Below are 24,273 nucleotides of genomic sequence, written 5' to 3'. Positions count from 1 at the left end.
AGCAGTATCCCCTGGAAGTGGCCTTACTCTGATCGAAATATTAACACTCCTACTCTTTTCTTAATATCACCATTCAAATACTATAATCTATATAAATGAGTAGCAGCTACTTACCAATAATATGTAATTAGCAATGGACATATAAAGATAATATTTCTAATTATAGGAAATGTCTCATTTATTTGACTATTAGTCTTCTAGCAACCTGAACCATTCAAAACTATGAACCTAGAATCAGCAAGACAAGAAATACTTCTTGAAGAGCAAATGGCAATGTCTCAAATTTATGGGCTTTCCCTCCATAGGATAGTTTATAAATATATATAAAGGCATCAGAAGGCTCACTCACAGACAAGAAAAGTAACGAGACAATAGAGGAAAGAGACATTAAAACTATAAAAGGTTGATATACAAGAATGAGAAAAGCCAAGCTATCCGAAATCATATGGATCTCATATGGGAGCAGACAGTTCTATAAACCTAAGTAAATTCCAAAGACATTGTTAGAACATAGTCCAATAGATTATATTCATAATGATAACTTGAAGTTATCAAAAAATATTATATTAAGATCAGAATATTCGGAGATGAGACAGAGATGTACTTAAACATTGTGAAGAAATATTTCCTAGTTTTGGTGCTTAATGCAATAAATCAGTTATTTGTCAAATTCATTTATGTGAAGCACATCACTCTCTGAAAATACCAAATAAAAACAAGGTGTTACTGTATAACTAATGTCAATTCTTTATTAGTATCTGTACTAATTAAAGTCAGTAGTGGCATGAAAAATCCAAAATATTTCCAAAAATCATTCTCATTCTCTCTCGTATTCTCATTCTCATTCATTTTCTCTCTCTTTCTCTCTCTCTCTCTCTCTCTCTCACACACACACACACACACACACACACACACATATATGCACATGCATATGCACACACTCACTCCTCTACTTTTCCATTCACACACCTCTTTGTACCTGATCCTGACTCTGCCAGTTTGATCCTGAGACCTGAATGGAAGGATCAAGCTGCCCCAACATGTAAGGATCTATATGTAAATAAATCAAGAGTTAATTCAATACCTGACATGTATGTGATTTGTTTCTCAATGATTATGTCTCTGAAATAACAATAGAAAATATTCCCATTATATACAAGGTCATAATGACCATATATCCAGAGAATAAGGGAACCAAAGAAGTACTTGAAAGGGTGTGAGGGGAAACTACGTGGAGATTTCCATCATTTCATTATCTGCATCATAGCTCACACCAAATTTGCTATACCACTAGAAAAATTACACTGGGAAAAGTTTAAGCCAGAGTGTGCTGTAACTAACTCAAAGGGAAGGAATTGATAAATTCATGGTGATCATTTACACTTGGAAATTGGCAAATGCTACAAATCAGGCTTGATTATTTGCTTTGTTGATTGTGTAGACTTAATGTGAAGGGAAAGAATGTGAATAATGTAGATTAAACTTAAAAGTGTTGTCATACATACTTTTTTTCTCAGGAAGATGATTGTTAAAACATACATCAGCACATGCCTAAGGTACAAGTGAATGATTCAAAATTACACATTATTTTAAGATCATAATTAAAAACAATTACACTCTACATTATTTTCTCCTCCACATACAAAGATATGGACATTTACCATAAATTGAATGTGTAAAATAAATTAAGAGATAGGATAATTACTAGTAATCATGATTAAAAGTTGATTCAATGATAATTCCTCATGGAGTTTTAAAAACATTTTTATGCTATCTAATCTAAATTCCTAAATTGTGTTACACTGTCCAAATTAAAGATGAGTATTTAAAGTCATTAAAAATTTAAAACAATGAGATCATCATTTTTGTGCTTCAGAACCAACCACTGTATTATAACTGTTCATTTAATTTAAACTACCTGGTTTATGAATAAACAATCAAAAGTGAACTTTTCAATAATTAGCAGAATAATTAATAATTAGCAGAAATTACTAAAGTTTTAAACTTAAAGTGCAAAACTTGACTATTCTTGTCAATACCGCCTACAAATAGATTTAATTTCTATTAACTATAATGCAAGTTATGAACAGTGGTAAAATGAGTAGCAAGTAAGGCTTGGACATAAGACAAAAATCAGGTGAGTTCAAGGATAAAGACATAGGCTTAGGGACACTGGGAAGCCAGTGATGATAGTAGAATTATAAACCCAAGAATAGTAGCATTAAAAGCGCCAGCAATAATAAAAGATAAGTGGTAGCTCATCTTATTCTTGCAGAAACATTAGGAAGCAATTGTAGTATACCCATTTTGTCAACAGGGTCATAACTAGAGCTCATAGAGTTTAAATGACTTGCCCATGGTCATGCAGTTTAAAGGCAGAGTTGGAATTGGGGATATGGTAGAGGATCAGATTTAGAGAGAACATCTGCTTCAACTCATCTGATGAAGATACTGAGGTCAAGGTGTGTAAAGAGTTTGTCTAGGGGCACCCTGGGAGTTACTGTCGATGCCCAACTCTAATTCAGCACTCTTTAGCAAAAGGGAGCACAGAAGGGCAGATCCTGGAAAATGGTAAGGCAAGGGGAGTAAGTAACTGGGTAAATAACTATTACCCAAATAAAATACAGCTTACTCTGTATTATCTTCAATGTACTAGTGAGAAAAACAATTCTATACAAAGATAAGCATCAGATACAGGAACTAGTATAGCAAGCACTTTAGTTGATGATTAACTTTAACATCTTGGTTGATGTTGCTACGTCAGGAAGGGGGTTAATTTGGTATATAATCATTTCTTTTTTTCCTTAAAAGAATATCAATTACAAAGAAGATGAAAATCAAAGTTCATAACAGAGGGATATGACAAGAGAAAAACAGGATTGTTGAAGACTACGGAAATGGAAACCAAGGACTGTAGAAAAACTTCTTAGTCACCATGTGCAAATAACTCCATAATTCACAAATTAATATAAATTCTTTCTCTTAATTCTAGTCCATTTCTGGCTCTTTCCCTACTCTCAATCAATGGAGACAGTACACTGATTTCCAGATAATGGATGTGAAAGCATTTGGAAAAATAAAAGAGTGCTATATATAATTGACCAAAACCCAATATTAACGTAAACAAAACATAATTAAGAAATGAAGATGGTAAAAAAGTTCAAAGTCAAGTATAAATTATTTCTGGATTTTCTACACCATTGCTCTCCTCCATTACTATGGATATATATGTTGCTGGATCATATTAAAACATTATTTATATTATTCATATGAAAAAAATCTCAATCTGATAAAAATCACACTAAAAATAATCAATTTACTCTGAATGGCTGGTCATGGTATAATGGCCAGGTACACTGACTAGTCATCTAGAACTTTCTTAGACTACCTCTACTTTAAAAATCTGAGAACTAATAATAGTTTTTCCCCCCTTTGGGTAACTTATTTCCTTGTATTGCTTCTTTTTACTCATACCCAATTATTATGTAACAATTTTTCCAACTAATCACTAGGCACAACTATTCAAAGTTGTGATGGAAATATCATTTTACAAATAATATCTTATACTGGTTGATAGAGAATATCTAAATTATTTAAAACTTTAGTAAAAACAGAATGAAATCCTTGATAAAGTCATATAATTTTCAACACATCAACAAAATATATAGAAATATAGCACAATTTGGGCACTTCAGATAGGAGTCTTGGTTGTCAGCCATACCACTAATTTTCTTGTGTGAGCATCACCCTTCTGGGTCTCAGTTTCCTTATCTGTAAAACAAGGGGAGGGAATTACTAGAAGATAATAACAGTATATGTTTATGTGGTGCTTTAATGCATACAAAGAATTTTTCTGCCAATCTTTCTGTGAGGTACATAGCACAAGCACCATTATCCCCTTTGAACAGATGAGGAAACAGAAAACTCAGAAAAGCAAAAATGAGCTACTTGAGGCAAAACAGTATTAATTGGAGAACCAGAACTTGAATCTGACTTTTCTAACACAAAGAGCAACAATCTTCCCACTATTCTACATTTCCTGCCCCAAGGACTATCTAGTTTTAACAATCTATGCTTCTAGACTGAACCAGTAATAATTCAAGATTTGAAATTACTTTAAGTAAAAATGCAGTATATAATTCATAAGTATACAGAAAATTAGTCTCTTCTCAAAGAACAAAACATGATTGTTGAGATACACTAAAGAAAATCAAACTTAATAAAACTCCAAATGAGTAGGAAGCATATACAAATACTCTCAAGAGTGAATGAAAATGTTTTAATGATACTGTCAATTGTTCTGAAATTTGAAAATGTCTAGTCTGACAGGAATAATCTGATCTAATTACTCCATACCATAGAAGATCAAGAAACACAAATTTTACCTGTTTTACATATTAGTGTGAAACAAAAGTGCTCATCATCCCACAAGGAAAAACAGGGGGAAAAAACACCCAACTTATTTCTGTCTTAATTCACTTACTAAATTCTACCTTGTTTTTCTTTATTTTCTTTAAAATAATAACAACAACAACCTAGGCTTTAAGCAGGTATGTATTCCACACAACTTTAAGCATTACTTCAACTTTAAAAAGCTTAACATGCTGCACATTCACAATATTTTAATTATGAGGGTAATGTGAGGAAATTAATTTTAGTAAAAGGAAGATTCTATTCTTTTTCCACACCAATAAAAACTTAAAAGACAACAAACCAAGTGACAGAGGATCACAGATTTAGAACTGAAAAGGATCTTGGAGGCCATCTAGATAATTTCATTTTCATAAATGAAACAGGGGCCCAGCAAGATAAAATCATTTGCGTAAATTAACAGTGGGCAATTACTTAAAACATGAAAATAAACTATAATAATAATAGTCTTATAAATTCAGTCCTGAAGGATTGATAATAAAATATAGGCAAGCTATGAATGTGGAATGTGGCTTTTTTGTAAATGGTTTTGCTACAGATAAGGGTACACTGCTGAAAAAGGTTGAAGAAAATCAATGAGACAGAACTAGTACAAAAGGCAGCAATAACATTTAAATAAAAAAGTAATTCCCTACAGAAAAAAATTTAAAAATTGATTCAGGCAAAAGGTACTAATCAATGGGTATATTGCCTTTAAAAAATTAACAATTTCTAACTAAAGTTACTCAAGGCTTGGTTCTAGATCAGTAACAATACTTTCACAAAAAACAAAAAACAAAAAAACCCCTCAAATTTGTTTAAACAAATAAAAAGAAAGTTGAAACATGCTAAACTACATATGAGTTAGACAGGTATTAAAGAAAATATGAACTATTAAATCTTAAAAAGCAGGTCTCTTAAAATATGAAGTCAAACCTCAAAACCTATTAGATTTACTATTGAATACAGCATATAAGTAAATCATGGGTCATTACTGCCCACAATGCTTATCAGCTATGCCAGCATGTCAAGTGAAGAATTATTAAGGAAATGTAGGATTGATTAATGTTTTCACATAAAGTATAGTTTAATTATTTCTTTGACATTCAATTTTCTTTACAAGTCATTTTGTTCTTCACAGTTAACGGTTTTGCTGCTGGCTCACTGAAAGAAATTTCTTTCCCCTGAATCTACCACAAGCATGTTAACCTTCTATGCTCTGGAAGCCAAATTATACAATTCAATAAAAACATTTCTTATATTATTAATTTTTTTCTGAAAGGCAATGTGACATAATAATCCTTAAGTAAGGAAGATCTAAGTTCAAGTCTCATATCTTAGAAGGATTGGCCAGGCATGTCAATTATTCTATCAATGGCCCAGGGAACTCCCTTAACATCATAAAGTTGTAAAATTAAAAAAAAATGATCTCCATTGCTAAAGGTACTTTTCTATGGCAAGGAGATCACACTTTTGAGTCCTTCCCCTTACTATTTTTTCCTTTGTTATACTGGATGTCTAACATTTATTTCATTGCAGAGATCAGTCTTAAAATTATATCAGGAAAGAGGATGAAACTATCCTCTCTCCCATTTCTTGTTACTCCTTATCAAGGTAACATATCCAAATCAGAAACTAGTAGTTTTTGAAAAATCTGAATCTTAGCTTACTGAAAACTAAAGAATTCATTTATTTTGAATGCTGAATCCTCAACTTTTTCTAAAAACATAAAGCTCTATTGTATTATAGCAGTGGCCACTAGTACTGCAGTGTAATTAAGGATACATCAATATCTCATTAAAAGTTGTTAATGTTGCTATAAATATGTGCTTGAGGCAGAAAACTGGCACAGTCTCAAAACCAAGTGAATTAAATACTAAACAAAAATTCAGGTGGATGATTTTGTTAGAAGAGGGCAAAAAGAAAATTAATTTACATCATTTTAACTTAAAAATTTTAGTCACTAATATTTAAAATAACATTTACTCACTATTTAAATTATTTTAGAGTATCTTTATAGCAGATCATACTACTAGTCTACCACCTACAAACATTTCATTTCTTTAAGTAAAGCTTTTCCCCTCAAAACCTTATATTTAGAATTTTTTAAGTGTTATTTGGATTAGGTCTCCTATCCCAAATAATTTTTATTTACTCCATATAAACAAAACATGTTAATGTAATATGGCAGCTAGCATATACTAGAAGTCCTTAAGGTCAATATAGTAGCAATACATTTAAAAAACAGGATAAGTAACTAAAAAGCACTACCAAAACACTTTGTAGATCCAAGTTATAATAATATTATTCAAAATTACCTACATCAACAAAATTTTAAAAGTATTTCACCTAACGTAAAACAAAGTTCAAGTCATAAGATCTCTTTTCTTTTTTAAACTATCATAAATACATAAGCATATTAATAAAAATCTTGAAAGGCAGGTATAAGATGAAAAAATTCTCAGTTCAATTATAAATATATAAAAGATTTGTTTTAAATTGGGAAAAAATAGCTGGGCAAACTAAATTTTTTTTAACTGATATTAAATGATTCTAAATTCAAACTACATTATCAATAATTAAAGCCCCTACTGTAATGCCTAATTTGATGTAGTGGGATAGCTGACATAGATTCCTAGTGGAGAGTTATCCACAGCACTAAAAAGATCACTAAAAAGAAATGGTACTGAATGGCACCCTTACTGGCAATCTGTATATAGAAATAAAAAACTAGACAAGGATGGGAACTAGACAAGCTTGAACCGCAATGGGTCTCTCAGAAATGGAGCTGAGGCACATGGCAGGGCAGTGTCGGAAGCTTGCACTGCCACTGGCCGTATTGTACCTGGTCTGTGGATAAATAGAGGCCTTCAGTTTCCAGTGCTGTCAATCTGGCACCTTTCACGAGCACTATATTCACTTTAAAGAAAACAAAAAACAAACTACAGTTAAAAGAACAAAGGAACTTAAAAACAAGAAACCTCTACTGAAGCAATTTCATAGTTGTGATACAAACCAAAAGAAAAAAAAAAGACAAAAATATTTAGGAGCAATAATGCTTATTTTAATTTTAAATTAATTTATATCACAACCTTAAAAAGAAGTTTCTGGCCAGGATGGGGACCCATTTTTCCTAAATAGCTAAACATTGTTTTCTTTCATCTCTCTATTGGTGTTGCCTTTTTACAATAATAGTTTGGATGCTATTTAAAAAGATATTACTTCATCTCTGATATAAGTTTTTTAAAAGCTATTATTTATTACAGATTCAAAATTTAACAGAAGTTTATCTTCTATGATGTTTGGATAAGCTAACTATAAAATCTGAAATTTTTGTTTAGTTATAAAATGTGTATAAGCCATACCTGCAACTGGCCATTCAATGAACTCAAATCTTCTGCTTTCTTCTCCAAAGACTGAACCCAGACTTTTCTTTTTTGCCGGCACCTTGAAGCAGCTGCTCTATTTCGCTCTAGAAACTTCCTCCTTTTTTCATCAGGATCTTCATTAGCTGCTCTTCTTCTACGCCCACCTGTGTTTTGTGTCTGTGGTGCTGGATGAGCTGGAGAAGCCTGTAGTAAACAAAATATATTTATTTATACATAGTGAAATAGTTAACAGAAATTCATTATATCATTAAGCAGACTGCTATCATCCAATTCCCATACATGGGACCAAGGCTAAAAACTGGTAATCAGGCTTTAGCTACGGGATTTTATTTTTAAGCATGTAAGTTGATTTATGATTTATAAGATGCTAAGTATCGATAAGATTGTTATAAAAGGTTTTCAGGGGAATGGTGCAAATGTTCTTTTAATTAAAATATTTTCTTCTTCATATAATCCTAATTTCTCTATACATAATTTAACAGGTTTTATTATATTTATTTTTTGATATATTACTGTAAAAGTTGCATCTATGATTACAAACCACTAATTCAAGGATAGTCAAATCTTCTTCAAACAGTATATAGTCATATATTATTAATATAAAATTGAATTTTTAATCAAGAAAAAGATTTGAATATGTCATTCCCATACTAAAATTTCAACAACTTCCTATTGCCTCTAAGATAAAATGTAAATTCCTCTGTTTAGCTTTAAAGCCCTACACAACTTAGTCACAATAGCTTTTAAGACACAATGGACATAACCCTTTTTCTGTATTCTTCAATCAAGTTAAACATACATATTTAACCTGGCTTTCACGATTCTGCACTGGCCATCCCCATGCTGGATTTAAAAATTTTCAATTTTTTCATGACTCAGCTCAAGCACCAAAATATTAATTTCCCCAAATGCTAGGACCCTCCCTTTTTTCCTTCTTTTCTTTCCTCCTTTTGTTTCTTCTCTTTTAGCCCTCTGTCCACATAGAGTACCGTACCCTTGCCTACAGCTGCTCTTAATAACATTTTTGGGAGGACTTCAAGAAATCTAAGGGTTTACTGACTAAATTTTTTTCTTAAGGTTTAACATTTAAAATAAGCCTTAAGCACCATGTATAGAATCAAAAATCTCTTAAAGACCCATAAAGTCTTTTGAGATAAACTTTAATAAGGAAGCACATGTTTAAATTTTATTCTGACTTGACTATTTTAAGGCAGTTCTTAAACCAAAACTACTATGACTCTCATAGATTGACCAAAAATAAGTCTCAGGCCAAGTCCCAAGTGATCATCATTTGGGTCCTGATTGGCTCAGAATAAATGCAAATAGTGATTTGTTTTTTTTTGGGGGGAAAAAACACAAGGGTCTTCCCCTCCCAGATTTATTTAATGAGGTATTTTATATTTTTAACTAGGTGAAAGAGGCTAGCCATTCTTTGTCTCAATTTTTATCAAGCCCTAATCACTAAATGGGCATGGCCTCAGTCAAACTGAAACCTGCCGAAGATCTTAGTTCAAAAAGACTAAAGTCTCCCACTGCATTCAGGGTCATCTCCAGTCGTCCTGAATCTATATCTTGCCACTGGACCCAGATCCTCCCTCACTTAAATCCAATTCACTTGCATGTCATGGCATCCCTTCCCTGATATCATGGTCCTCTTTGAGAATGAAGGACAAATAGCATATGTATTTAATTATTTTTTATTGAATACCTTCCCATATATTCTGTATGTGCTCATTGTGTCAGAAAATTTTAGTGCAGTTATAAGTTTTAATAGTTTATAACTGCACCAAGAATTTTCGGACACTTTGAATATATAGTCTCTTCTTCCCTGCCTCCGTACAATGAATATAAGCTACCTGAGAGTGAGAATTATTTTTTTTCCCCGCTAACTTCTATCTCTGGAGCCCAGAACAGTGATTGCTACTTAGTTGCTACATAATAAATGCATACATATGAGCTTACATATATTGTACACATATTAGAAGCTCTTTCTTTTTAGGTGGTGAGCTTTATTAAAGAGGTCAGATCTCACTGACTGCTTTTTCCTTTAACAGGAGATTATTAATCTCCTCTCCCCTCTGCCCCCTCTTTTTTTCTTCTTTTTTTTTTTTTTAAATGAAATGAGCCCTCTAGCAGTCTGGTGAATCTTACCCCTTGTTAAAATGTTTTTTAATGCATAAAACAAAATACAAAGGATTACAAAGAAAACTAATTAAATTATAATTCTCAAAATGTGAAAAAAATAAAACCAATTCATGGATTTCATAGAACTTCTGGTCTGAAGAAACCCCTTACCAGTGTCATGACCCAAGTGTAGACCTCCAATGTAAGATACACCATCAGTCCTTTTACACAAGCAAAACTACAGGACACTGTGACCATTAGGAAAATAAGTTCAGATGAGGAGGAAACAGAACATTAGTTTCCTAAGAAAGAGGTCCCAGGAGAGGCTAAAAGAATCAACTGATAACTAAGTATACAAATAATAATTCTGCCATTTTAGCAGAAGATATTCCAAACAAAAATTCATTAAAATTTTAGAATAGATGATCACCTAAAAAAAATTCCATCTCTAAAATTTCAGACTCTCTACTACTGGTATCAGGGTTAAAGATTTAACACTTCCTGTTGAATTAGTTGTGAATACTACTGATTTATATGAACACTGATCCTTTTCACTTATACCTTTCATTTAAATCGAGATCCATTACACAACAAATTATTGCTTTATATATCTCATATGGTATAACATATATGTTGCTTCATATTAAGCTGATGTCTTCCTAAGGAAAAAAATAAGAGAAGGGGGAAGGGGTGATAGAAGATAATGTAGTGGGTGGAGTGGGTTAAAAAATAAAAATAAAAGAAAAACATTAAGCTCATGTTTTGAATTAAACTTTTTTGTGAAACTCAGACACAGAAAGACAGAGAAACAAGAGCAATATTCTATGAGATTCAAGAAACAAAGCAATTTATTAATACTTTAAAAAAAATATATATATATATTAAAAAATATATATGTCTACATTTGTGTATGTGTGTATGATTGAGAGACAGAGACACTAATATTTGCTAAAAATTTACCATTAATATTTTCAGTATGTTTTTCCCTAGAACTTTTACTATACTTGGGAACAATAGAACATTCCTTTAGAAGTTCATCTTTAAAGACTACTTTCGTTCATGTATCATAGCAAGCTAGCCTTTAAAAGAAAAAAGGGGAAGGACAGCAGCATCACAACATAATACAAGATAAACAATAATAGTGGTTGTCTAATGAAGTATACCGGAGTTTCTGTAGTGGATGTAGCAGGTTGTTGTAATGACTGTGCTCGAGATTCCTCTGACTGGGTCCTACCCAATCCACTTGCATGTCCCTTGACTGCATCTCCATTTGTTACCTGAGGATGTTGCTGAGTCAAAGCAGCTTTTAATCTCTGAAAATTAAAACACATACTATAATAATTATGCCCAATTCTTCAAAAGGAAAAACAAAACCCCAAACACACAAACAGAAACAGCAGAGATAAGTCTAATAAATTACTTCTTTGGTTAATGAAACACCAGAAAATTTTCTAGGACAATACAACTAAGAATTATTCAGTTTATAGAGTTTTGATTTGCTACATTAGATGGCAAAGCCATAAAGAAAAAAATTAAATCTGTAGGCATTCAAATCTTGTTAAAACTAATTTAGAATTAGGCTAACATTTAAAATAAGCCTTAAGTACCATGTATAGAATCAAAAATCTTTTAAAGATCCATAAAGTCTTTTGAGATAAACTTTAATAAGGAAGCACATGTTTAAATTTCATTCTGACTTGACTATTTTAAGGCAGTTCTATGAAAAACAAAAACTTTACTAACACAGAAATCAAAATTAATAGTGCCCAACTTTCTAGAGATAAAAGAAATTGTCATTAATTAAAATATCATCTAAACTTTATTTGAACAGAATACCTTCTACAGTTAACCACAATGTTGTAAACGAATATATGTGCATACACACACAAATGTGCATGTATATACACATGTGAACTGGAACTCTCACTAGTAGTATGATAAATGGCAAATGCTCATTTATTGTCTCATTAATTCACTGTTCTAGGACAAGAACATTTGTCCTCTAGCATCTGCAAGAAAACTCATATCTAGCCTTGGAGTTTTTCCAGCTGCTGCTGGAGGATGACTCTTTTGAATCTGTTGTTTACCATTTAATTGTTGTAATAATCCTTAAGAAAGAATGATAAGGTCATTCTAAATATTCAAACTAACTCTGGGTTCAAGTAAAGATGAATACCAAATTCATGATCACATTTTGCTTCTACTCCTGAACAAAGATGTCATCACATTCAGAAATATCTCTGGATCTGATATTATAATGAAGTAAATATAGATAATATTTTATTTATTTCTGTAAGGGCAAGTTAAGTTGGACATTTGAATATTCATTTGGTCTTTCATTTACTACCTTATATGTTGGTAACCAAATTCACAAGTCTATTTCTTGATCCCGTGACAATGAGACTATCAGTTTCCTGAGGACAGGTCTATGCTTCATATTTCTTTGTATCTTCTGCATAATATTTTCAATAACTACAACTTATATTTATCAAATGACTGAAATTGGTTCCTCAATTAACTCAATATTTTCCAAAGTTTGAGTGGGCAACCCTTTTCTCCATTACGCTATAATATGTACAAATTCTAGTGAAGCTTTTATGATTTCCCTTTCCAAATGTGAAATAAAAATCATGCAACAATCAAGTCAGAGACTTACTAGGTAAACATCCTATAAAGGCCCATTTACATCATGATAATAAGTAGACAATGTTAGGGCTGCTCTACTAATAAATGACCGTAGTGATTTCCTCCTCATCTGGCTTCTTTCAAGTCCCTCCTAATGTTCCACTTTCTATGGGGGTGGGGGGGAAGAGCCTTTCCTGATTTTCTTTCATTTCAGGGCCTTCCCTGTGCTGATTATTTCTAATTTATCCTGCAAACAGCTTATTTGCACATTGTCTCCTACATTACACTGTGAATTCTTAGGAAATAGAAAATTTTTTTTTTGCCTTTTTTTTTTTTGGTATGTCAAGTATTTAGCACAGTGTATCAAGGAACAAAGAAGATATTTAATATTTATTGACTGACTAATCTTAGGTTCTTAAAAACTTTACCAGCATACTACAAATACTAGAATATTTTATAACAATCTAGATAAGTTTTGATACAGGTTGGGCGATGGAATGGTTTGTCTTGCCCAGGAAACAGTATATCTAAGTTCAGATATTCATATATCATGGGCCTGGAAATCATGACGCAACAACAAAATCTGCTAAATCATAGAGGAATGAGTACCCATACAAATTATAACTTCACATATATCCTTAAAATATACCTGAAAACTGAGACCTTAAACTACTATTTTCAAGAGAGCATTTTTAAAAGGTATAAAGCAATGGTTAGTAAAAGTGGTATTTCTAGAAACCTGAACATTTCCTTTGAATTCTGCTGCTACAGGTTGCTGCCATCTCATTAATAAATAAAGAACTGAACTACTCTCAGCCTCTGGTTTTTCATCTATAAAATGAAGGTTCAACCTACATTATGTGTAAGGTCCCTTCCAACTCTACATCTACCCTGTTCAATTCAGCTGATGAGGATAAATATTATGCTGTGTGTAAATATGAACAGCCTAAAGTATTTTAAAAGCTTTATCTTTTTTAAAAATAATTTTTCAATGTAATTGCCCACATCCCATAAACTTTGAACACATCAGAAAAAGATTCACAACCAAAGAAAAGGTGAAAAAGTTACTAGAATCCCTATTGATGGGATACTTGTTTCCATAGCAGAGCACATTTGAAAAAGAGGTTTATACAAAGGTATAAATATTAAATTGCTCAAGCTATAAGAAAAAATTCAAATACAGATTTTAGGGCATATTTGTAGAAAACTAGCTATTATGAGAAGAAAAATATAAAATCTTTCTCATTCAAAAACACAACTGTTATAGATTATTGGGATTCATTCATTCATCCTGGAATTAAGGAATGACAAAAAGAAAATGTTAAAAACAGTCTCTACCTTCAAGATGTTTAAACTCTAGTGGGAGGTAGGTATAACATTTGCACAGTTAAGTAAATACTTGATAAACTTAAGAAGTAGAATATATTAACTAAGGGAATCTGGAAAGTCATTCATAGGATATGGCACCTAAATTAAGATCCTTGAAAAAACATAGGGGTTTTACTTAGTGGTTAGGATGACAGAATACATTCTAGGTATAGCATAGGGGAATAGCCTTTGTAAAATACAAAGGCAGGAGATGGAATACTACTACTAATAAAAGCTATAGATCTCATTTGTGGAAAAGCTTAAAGATAAGTGCTATTATCAATCTCATTTTACAAATGTGGAAACTGAGTCTGAAAGAGGTTACATTATTTTTTCATGGTCATCTAGATACTGTATATCTAAACAAGGATTCAAACTTCAAATCTTTGTCTTCTTGACAGCAAGTAGAGACTGACTCCCCTAAGTAAAGTTGTTTTTCCAACTAGAATAAAACAGATTATTACAAAATCATCTCTCTTTCATTGCTTTTAACTTTAAATGAATTATATGTTGCTAAAGGAATAATTTCAAGGATTCAACTCCTAACACTACACAAATAATGGTTGGGTGGCCCAATTTTATTATCACAACATTTATGAAAATGCTTATGTGAAAAAGGTACAAAAAAAAAATCATTCCTTTGTGTATGAGTCCACATTTTACTCAGAAAATACTATATGTAGGTCTAAAAAGTGGGGTAGGGGAGTGGGACCTCCCCTGGAAGGCAGAACCTGAGTGAGCCTTGAAAAAACACTCCAGATTCTAAGGAGGTGATAAGAGAGGAAGTTCATTCCAGTATGGAAGATAACTTGCATAAAGACACAGAGATTGAAGATAAAATGTTAAATTCAAAAAATCTATTACTGGTAAGTCTGATTGGAATGAAGAGTATGATAGGTAGGAAAAATATGAAATAGGTGGAACGTACAGAATCTAATTTCTACAAGACTTTAAAAGTCAAGCTAAGGAGTGTGCATTTTATGCTGAAGGCAAGAGGGTACTACTCTAAACTTCTAAGCAAGAGGCTGTCTTGGGAATATTAATTTGCAGTTGTGTGGAAAATGAATTGCAAGAGGAGAGACCAGAAGCAAGGAGATCAATTAGGAGTTTATTGCAATAGTTCAGGAAGAAAAAACAAGGGTTTGAAGTGGAAAATAAGTAGAAAAAAGGGGACTAGTGGGAGTTGTTGTGGAGGCAGAATCTGTAAGCTTTGATATATGATTGGGAAATGAGAAGGAAGGTAGAGTGAAAGGTCAAGGATGATATTTGGATTGGGAATATTGGTTATCTGAGCTCTCAATAGAAATAAAGAAGCTTGGAAGAAGATGAGGCTTAAAAAGGAAAAGACCAATGAGTTCTGTTTTAAACAAGTTGAGATGACCCACAAGATATGTCATTTTGGAAGCCATTTAAATAGAGAAGACAACTGAATTCATGGAGGCAATGACATCAAGATGGGAAAGAGAACAGAGAAAAGAGAGGAGGGACTAGAACAAAGCTCAAGGAAACATCTAAGCCCAGTAGGCACAAAATGATTAAGATTCATTAGCAGCTAGGTGATGCAGTAGATATGACACTGGGCCTGGAGTCAGGAAGGAAGACCTGAGTTCAAATCCTGTCTCAGAAACTAGCTGAGTGACCTTGGGTAAAACTAAGAGCAGCTCATTCCCAGGGCTGATATCAAGCTCAAGTAAGGCGATATTCGTAAAGGGGCATTGTCCAAATGCTAGCTATCATTATTGCTATTTTTGCTCTTGTTTAGAGACTTCAAAGGACTAGTGAGACAGATAAGACAAAAACCAAGAGAATAGCAACATCATAGAAAACAAAGGGATATAAAATCCAAGGGAAGGTCTACAGTGTCTAAAGTGGCCTACTTCAGAGATGATGAGCAATGAAAAAAGGCTCCAAATATGGCTTTAAAGAGCATCAATAACCAAGATTTAAGGAAGTCATTTTGGGAGAGGTTAAGAACATAGTAGAAAATGGAGGTTAAAAAAAAATACAACCAACTCTTTCTTGGAATTTAATTGTGAAAAGAGAGGAGATGAAAGAAAAGTTAAGAGGACAAGAAGCAAAGTTTTAAAGAAAGATTTGGTTTGTTTTAGTTTTGAAGTAAAAGGTTGTGGGAGATTTGGACATGTTTTCAGGTATCAGAAGGAACCGATGGGAGAGGGGAAAAGGGGAAGAAGGAGAGAGAGGGAGAGGAAGAGGGAGAGGGAGAGAGAGAGAGACAGAGAGATTGAGACAGAGAGGGGGGGGGGGATTGAGACAGAGAAAGAAAATAATCAAGGATGAATGACTGCAGATGATTAGGGAGAATGGGATCATCCAAAGACAGAACGACTGGCTTTGGCAAGGTCAAGGTCCATCATCTTCCTCAAGAGATGAAAGGATGAAATAGGATGAAAGGATGAAAATACCAGGGGAGTGGAGGTTGGACATTTTAAGATATAAAGAAGTAGTAGTCTAGATGGTCTCTATTTTCTCAGTGGAAGAGAAGAGGTCAAGTCCTCTGCTGCAAAATAAGAAGTAAATCAACTTTGGGAAACTGAAAGATGTTTGGAATAGCTACTGCAAGAATCACGACAGTCACTTAAAGAATAATAAAAGACAATATGGGTCAGTTAATAAGTTCGTAGTGGACCTAATCAGTGTTCAATAGAATGTTAATTGGAAAAGTGAAGGTGTATACATTAATCTAGTGCTAGGGCTTGACAGGCAAAAGGAAAAGGGGGTAATAGACTCAGAAGAAGAGCATATTATAGTTGAATAACCAGAAAATAAAGATTGTGAATGGAGTGAAGTCAAGGCAGGAGAAGGCAGGAAAGGAGTTTTCTAAATTCGTTACTAGTTCTAACATTCCATGGTTTTAAGCAGCAGTAGTTCTGAGATATAAAAAACTGAACACTAGTGAGCTGAGAAGGTTTGTAAGATGATGTAGACATGAGTAGCTTAAAGTAATGCTTAAAGTTGCCATAGGTGGAAAAATGTGGACTTAGGCAGGAACAACAAAACCTGAACTGTAATTAGTTGAAAACAATGAAGATGAGACTGCCTTGGGGAATATACAGAGGGCAAAAGCAGAAAAAAATTTCCAAATTTTTACAACAATAACATATAATTTAGTAACTGTTCATCTGAGCCTTCTCTATATCTAACATCAAATGATAGTGAGATGAAGCACAACCGATTAGTTTGGCTCAAACATTTTGAGTTTCCTAGGAAGAACATACCATAGAACCAAGGAGCATATAAAAGTTTTATAGTTAAAATAGCTTAACTCTTAACATTAATGAAATACAGTTATAGCACATAGGGGAATCTGAAGTACATAAACATCACTCTCTTGAATAATCTTTAGTAGGGCAAGTTACTACCTGATAGAGCACTTAAAAGCTACATCAGTATTCATTCATTATCTTCTCTTGATTGCCCTAGGGTATACAGTATGTACCAGTGAGGAAACTCTGTTTGCTTCATGCTGTTACATTGATTACCATGAATCTGCTTTGAAAGGTGTGCCACTGGGTATAAAATGTAAGAAGAGAATTGCAAGGGTTAATTAACAGAGCATTGAGTCTGCCGCCAATTTATTTTCAAGCTTATTAATCATAAGTTTATACAATAGTTTAAATGAAGATCACCCCTAATTCCATACCAACAGCACAATTATTCTAAAAATCTGACAATGGAGATAATACTATTAACATAGTTTCTTTAGAAATATAAGCATTCCAACTTAAAGGTCATACCATCAACTTAAATACTGCACACTGAAGAGCAATTGAAAAAACTTACTATAACATTTAATATTATTTAATATTAATAAGACAATCCACCCATTTTTATAAAGGAAATTTCAGAGTTGATCCAAATGATTAGGCAAAAATATTTACAAAAGAAAAGATTCACAAACAAGGTACATTTTACAGAATCATACAAAGTTAAAACTGGAAAGAAGCTTGGAGATCATTTAATCCAATCCTTCATTTTAAAGATGAAGAAACTAAAGTTGCGAGGCCTGAAAGCACTTGCCCAAGGTCACATAATCAGTCATGAGGCAAGGACACAGCCTGGCTTCTGGTGAAGTCCTCTTTAACTTATTGGGAGAGTTAAAAGATTTTTTTTTTTTTTTTTTGCCAAGATAAGATTTTAAGTTAATCCTAGCATTTTAAAAGTCTAAAATTAACAAGAAAAGGAATGTTAAACAGCCATCATTATTGAGGTGAATGATCCTCTAGTAAATAAACATTGTAAAATGACAATAAATAGATGGGAATTGAAGACTATTAAAAATAGAATTTAGAAACAATAATAATGCATAATCTTTTGCAACATGTGTAACTACATTAAGCAATAATGAAGTGTTCAGTGTTAAGAAAACTGTGAAATTGGCACTTTATATAACACTATACCATCCAGCAATAACAAAATAGTTTTCAAGGATCAACACAGTATAACTCAATGAAAGAAATTTCAATCAGATTTGCTCAAGCTGGATGGTAATTCTGCCATATTTACTCAAACAAGTAATCTGGCTAGTCTGTTATTCAAGTTCTTACTTCTACCCTTGAAAAAAAATCCTTATCACATCTGTCAAAACTTAGTAGGAATAGACTACTCCATCATAGCTCATAGAAACAAGATAATATTCTCCAGAAACAATTTATGAAAAAGTCAGATCCATATTTCATATATGCCACAAAAGCTCATCAGAGTAATAACCCTCCTTCTCCTGGGTGTTATCCTACCATCTGCTGCTCTATTACTTATCTTTATTTTGCAACTAATTAACAGCATAATCTTCTAAATTCAGCAAGTTAATTATCATTATTGTGGTCTTTGCAGCATCATCAGTCCTCATGAAGTCTTGTCTCTCCACCCCCAGAGAACACAGGAAAATGAAGTAGGTTGGGAGAGGGTCTGTTTCTTTGGAGTGGGCTCATTAGGTGTTTGCTGATTACCTCGGCATGCAGAGAGGCAGGTCAGAAGAATTCTGCTGAACACAAGGTTCCATGCCGGGCTCAACCGAGTTAATGTAGGTTTCTGAACATTTGCCAAGCTGCCCTCTGTCAGCTCTCAGTAGAAACCCCCTGCAGAAAACCTACTGGCTACCCACTGTTTTCAGAGATATTTCTCAGTTTGTCACACAAGTCTTTATAGAATGATACTAGAGGGTACAAGTTAAACAATTTAACAAGTCTTCTTAAATTAAACTCTTAAGATGATTAAAGTTTTCTTGTTTTAAATGTTTTAGTCTAATAGAAAGCATGGAAATTTACAACACTGTTTTGGCAGGAGATTATTATTTAAGCTTTATACTAGTACAATTTTAAAGGATTTTTCATATTATGTCATTTGATCTTTATATTATATCTTATAGTAGTACAAGTATTATCACTACTATTTTACAGATAAGAAAACTGAGGCTACAGTTAAATGTTCATGCCATACAGGTAGCAAATAGTGAAGCCAGGATCTGAACGGATAGCAAATTCAGTATATTTTCATAACACAAAATGACTTTTTGATAATAATTCATGTTTCATGTGTCTAGGACTAATATAATCATAAAATAAAGAGAAAATCAAATAAAAACTTTCAGAGTTAGTATGGATGTAGAATAGTGAATCCACTATATAATAAATAGAAAATTATTAAACATAATTTCAGGAAAAAACCTTTTAATAATGCTTTTCTGGTAATCAACTTGAAAGTTTAATTTCAGTATTATACAATATTATCTTTTGAGATGTACATGCATGTTTTAAAATTCCTTAAAGGAAATGGAGATTTTTTTTTAAATTAAGAAGGGCAGAGAGAAGCTAGGTATTACAGTAGATAGAGTACTAGGTCTTGGAGTTCAAACCTGGCCTCAGACACTTAACATTAGCTGTGTGACATTGAGTAAGTTACTCAACTTTGATTCCCTTGCCAAAAATGATAATAGCAACAATAGTAATAATAGTAAGGAAGGGCTTCATCTATTTGTTCTGCTAAATCTGTGTAACATTCCTTGTAAACATGAGTCACATTCATATATATTTAAAGTCTGCAAAATGCTTTCTTCAATACAACCTTTTGGGGTAGGAAGTGCAAGTATCACTGCCATATAATAAACAAGGAAATGACATTATCCATGTCAGGATTAAATAACTAATTCATGACGGGATCCAGTCAAGATCACATCCAGATCTTCTTCACTACATTTTATCCACTAAACCTATGGGCTTTTTAATAAGGAAATAACATGCAAGTGGGAATATGAAAAGCGAAATTTTAATGCACCTAATATGTCTTTGATCAACTTTATATCTCAAGTTTTTCTTAAACTGCAGGAAAAATCCGCTTCCCCACTATTGCTGTTTTGTTATTTTTCTAATATCATTGTTGGAATTTCTTTTAGGCCATTTTATCATGAACACTAACTCTGAAACTATGGTCTAACTGTAACAGTACTTTTCAGAATTTAGTGGCTACACACTTCCAATGGTAAGCTACAGAGGATAGAGAAACTAACTTCCTAAGCTCTAGCTTAGAAGGCTCTAGGCAACAACAGCTTGGGCTTCAGAGCAAGGGTTTTACATGATAAGTGAAAAATTCACCTAGGTTAACAACAATAAAATTCTAAGATTACAACAAAAAATGTAAATACGGATTCAGTTTTCCCCACATTTATATTACTGAAAAGACAGTATGATCCAAGAAGTGGAAAGCAAACAGGTCTTGGAACCAGAGGACCAGCTTTCAATTCCCAACTCCATAAAGCTATGGGATGGATCTCAGGCAAGTAAAAATGTCTCAAAACCCATTTACTTATCTAGAAAATGGTAACAGCAATAGTTGAATGATACTATCTTTCAAGGTTCTTAAAGACTCTTCTCTCCATAATATTCTCTTTTGAAAAAATTATATTACACTAAAAATTAATGACATTCAAATCTCCTACACACCATACATACATCTGCTTTCAAATGGATTTTTTTTCCCCTACATAACTTATCCTGACATCTGAATAGGTTGCTTGACAGAAACCTGGAATGTTATTTGTAATCATGTAAAAGATTCTTCATTATAGAATGTGTATTTTCTAATGCTTAGCAGGGTTCTAGGTATATTATAGATGCTCAATAAAAACTTAAGAAAAAATTATAAGAATGAGAAAATAGGCTGATGTCAAGCAGGGTATATTTTGAAAAGTTAACTTCTAGAGTGATTTAAACTTATGCCTCTGGACAAGCTACTTCTTTCTGCCTAAGATTCCTCATCTATAAAATGAAGATAATAAAACCAACTTTCAGAATTGTTATGAAAATAAAATAAATAACATTGTCAAGTTTTTGCAAACCTTAAGTACTATATAAATACTAATTATTATTACTGCTGCTGCTGTTGTACAGTATTTTAGGGACATTCTCACCTCAATGTACCATTGGTACCTCAAATTCAGCACATAAAAATTGGATTTATTGTCTCTCCTTCTAAATTTGCTTTAGGATCAAACGTGACCTCCTTGCTATGGCATGGCCATCTCTCTCCTTCGGATTTTCTTATGCCTAATTGTCCAAATGTACCCTATAACTCTAGCCTCTTTGCAGTTCCTCAGATGTTACATTTTATCTTTTAATATTGGGCATTTTCAGTGTTTGTGCTTGATAATCAGAAACACTTCTGTCCTTATCTTTACTGTCTGCTTTCCTTAAAGTTCCAGCTAAAATTCTATCTTTATGGAGTCTCCCTTGATTCTTCTTTAATTTTGATAATTTCCCTCTGCTGATTATCTTTAATGTTATCGTGTATGTATGTGTGCACATGTGCGCCTGTGTGCGTGTGTATTACACATATATACACATACACAGATATGTAGCTGTTTGTATGTTTCAATTTCAATGCTACTGAGTTCCTTGAAAACCAGAACTGTCTTTTTCCTTTCTTTGTATTTCCAATGCCTAGCAAAATGCCTGGCATGCAGCAAGTGTATAATAAATGTTGCAGACTAACTGCTCTTTTCTTCTGTTATTAGCAATATGATCTATTCAATTTCCCCTGAGTGAAATTTTCATTATTACTAATTTCCCCCTCTTCCTACCTCCAACATAATTCATTTTCTGATGAAAAGACAAAATCATTACATGTATTTATGTATAAAGCTGCTCTTTAAAATGCTGTAAAATGAACTTTAACATTATAAAGTATTTAAAATCAACTTACGTATTAAAAAAAACCTACAACTATATATACACACTTCAAAAAAGAATTATAGTGTTCTAAAATATTCATTTAGAAAATTAAAATGCTATATCCCAATATGGATAATTCTGAGATTCCCAAAACAAAAAGTTTAGATTTGGTGAGTTTGTACCTTTTACCACAGATATCCTATACTAGATTTCCTGTTATATCTTAAGTTAATCCCTACTGTCATACCCCAAATATTTCAATTTACCATTCTTACTCTGATATTCTCTAACAATTCCAATTTGATTCCTTTTTAATAGTCTTCATAAGAAATAATAAAGCATAAAACATTCAGATATAGTCTTTTAATTATTCAAAAAAAAAGAAAAGGGTTTTTTTTAAACATCTCAATTAAAAATGATGAGCAATCACTTAAATATGGTTTATATGTATTAGCCAAGTTTTAATGAGAAATCTAATTGGATTATTAAATTTTAAGGGTAGCAATCTTTCTACATCTCCTGTTACTGCTATTTTTGTGTCTTCAGCAAGGGACTGATTATATTTCCCACCTGAATTGACGGAAGTTTATGTGTATGGCTTTTTTTTTTAAACATTCAAAGCATTTTTATGATTTCATTCTTATATATCTAATTTCTTGGTTAACTAAAATCAAAAAGTTGTTACCTGAGGAGCTAATCTTTAATAATTTCCAAATATAATATGAAAATAAACTCCCTTATTTTGTAACATGTATTAATTTAATAAATATGATTTGTTACAGGAAAGCTCATGTAGGACAAATAAGTCCGAACTTCTTATTGTAATTCACTGAGTACATATAAATTAAAGGTTAGTTTTTCAGTCATTCCAAAGTATATTTTGTAAAAATGCACAATTTGTAAACATTTCTAGTCAAGTTCTTTTTAATTCTCCAAAGAAAACCTCACTCATTATTAAGGTTATTTTTAAACCCTAGAAAAACCAGTGTATAGTTGAAGAACAAAAGTACATAGATGGATCCATAAGGCAAAGAAAAAGAATAGCAAGATGAAAAATTTTTATTTCAAAGTAAAATTATGTTTGTATCAATTGACATATCTAATCATTCTCATGTTAAAAATAAACATTTCAGGAAATTTTTTCTCCCTCTTCCATTTGTACATTTATCTCCCACTGTTAAGTCAATCAACAAATAAAATCATTTTTTCCTTCTCTCCAGACAATAAATTTTAGTATTTAAGAACAATTATTACAAAGAAAGCATGTCACAATCATTTATTATCTATACTAAAAGAGGTAAAGAGTAATGTAGATACTTCAAGTTAAGGTTAGTTTAATTATACTTTCCCAATTATATATTTTCCAAATATATTTGGGTAACACTAAGGTTGATTAGAATCCTACAAATTCTATCTACCTCACAGAACTCTTGTAAGAAATGCACTTTGCAAATCTTTTAACATGCTACATAAGGGTAATACAATCATGGGAATCCCTCTATACCAGTGGTTTCCCTTTGAGCTCATGACAATAGTCAAAGTGTTGTTGTTGTTTTTTTGCTAAAAATTCTTTAACAATCCCTTAAGCAGTAGATAATTTTCCAGTTATACTACAAATATATTTTTTTCCTCTAAACAAGCAAATGAATATTTGAAGCATTGCAGGTTTAGTTCTGTAATAATACAAAATCTTCATTATCATGTGCACAATGACTATGATTGAGTAGTGATCAAGTCACTCTTGCTATTTATGACTAAGCATTTGTTTTCAGCTTCTCTACCTATCATCAAATTGTTTCCAAACCTCCACAAGGGTTCAACATTTGGCCTCAAACCAATTTTCAACAGATAGTTGACTACACAAACATTCTCATTTGTGTTTTCTGTATTCCACCAGAATAAACTCCCTTATTCCATTACCTTGTAATCATACCTTATAGACAGTGTAATCATATGGTCAAGATGTTATGCTTGCTTTTATGCAGTGAGATTATCAGGTTGAGCTATTTGAAAACCACGACTGCTAGGTATGAGCATTAAAAACCATCTTGAAATTAGGATGAGCTACCATATGCTTTTTACTCTCAATATTAAGGTTTTCTGATTTATATTTATCCTTCACTTATGTTACTATTGTATAATCTGGCAGATTTTGAACTATTTGATAATACTGA

The 24,273-nt window shown here is 32.4% G+C and overlaps 1 protein-coding gene across 9 annotated transcripts in view; it reads right to left on the bottom strand.

Moving 5' to 3' along the window:
• Positions 1 to 24,273, bottom strand: part of ATF2 (activating transcription factor 2) — a 122,991-nt gene that overhangs the window by 9,239 nt on the left and 89,479 nt on the right. For 6 of the 9 annotated variants that reach the window (XM_023499301.2, XM_031960429.1, XM_031960428.1 and 3 more), the window contains 4 exons: positions 11,087 to 11,236; positions 7,776 to 7,982; positions 1,506 to 1,551; positions 980 to 1,050 (listed from right to left, as the gene is read on the bottom strand). In XM_023499301.2, coding sequence (XP_023355069.1) covers positions 980 to 1,050; positions 1,506 to 1,551; positions 7,776 to 7,982; positions 11,087 to 11,236 — 474 coding nt within the window. Of the gene's footprint in view, positions 1 to 969; positions 1,051 to 1,505; positions 1,552 to 7,255; positions 7,330 to 7,775; positions 7,983 to 11,086; positions 11,237 to 24,273 lie in introns of all 9 variants that reach the window. The other 3 variants (XM_023499304.2, XR_004233081.1, XM_012544839.3) reach the window with 3 other exon arrangements.

The sequence above is a fragment of the Sarcophilus harrisii genome, chromosome 3 (assembly GCF_902635505.1).
Source record: "Sarcophilus harrisii chromosome 3, mSarHar1.11, whole genome shotgun sequence".
NCBI classification, from domain to species: Eukaryota; Metazoa; Chordata; class Mammalia; order Dasyuromorphia; family Dasyuridae; genus Sarcophilus; species Sarcophilus harrisii.
This window is presented reverse-complemented; position numbering and strand designations above follow the sequence as displayed.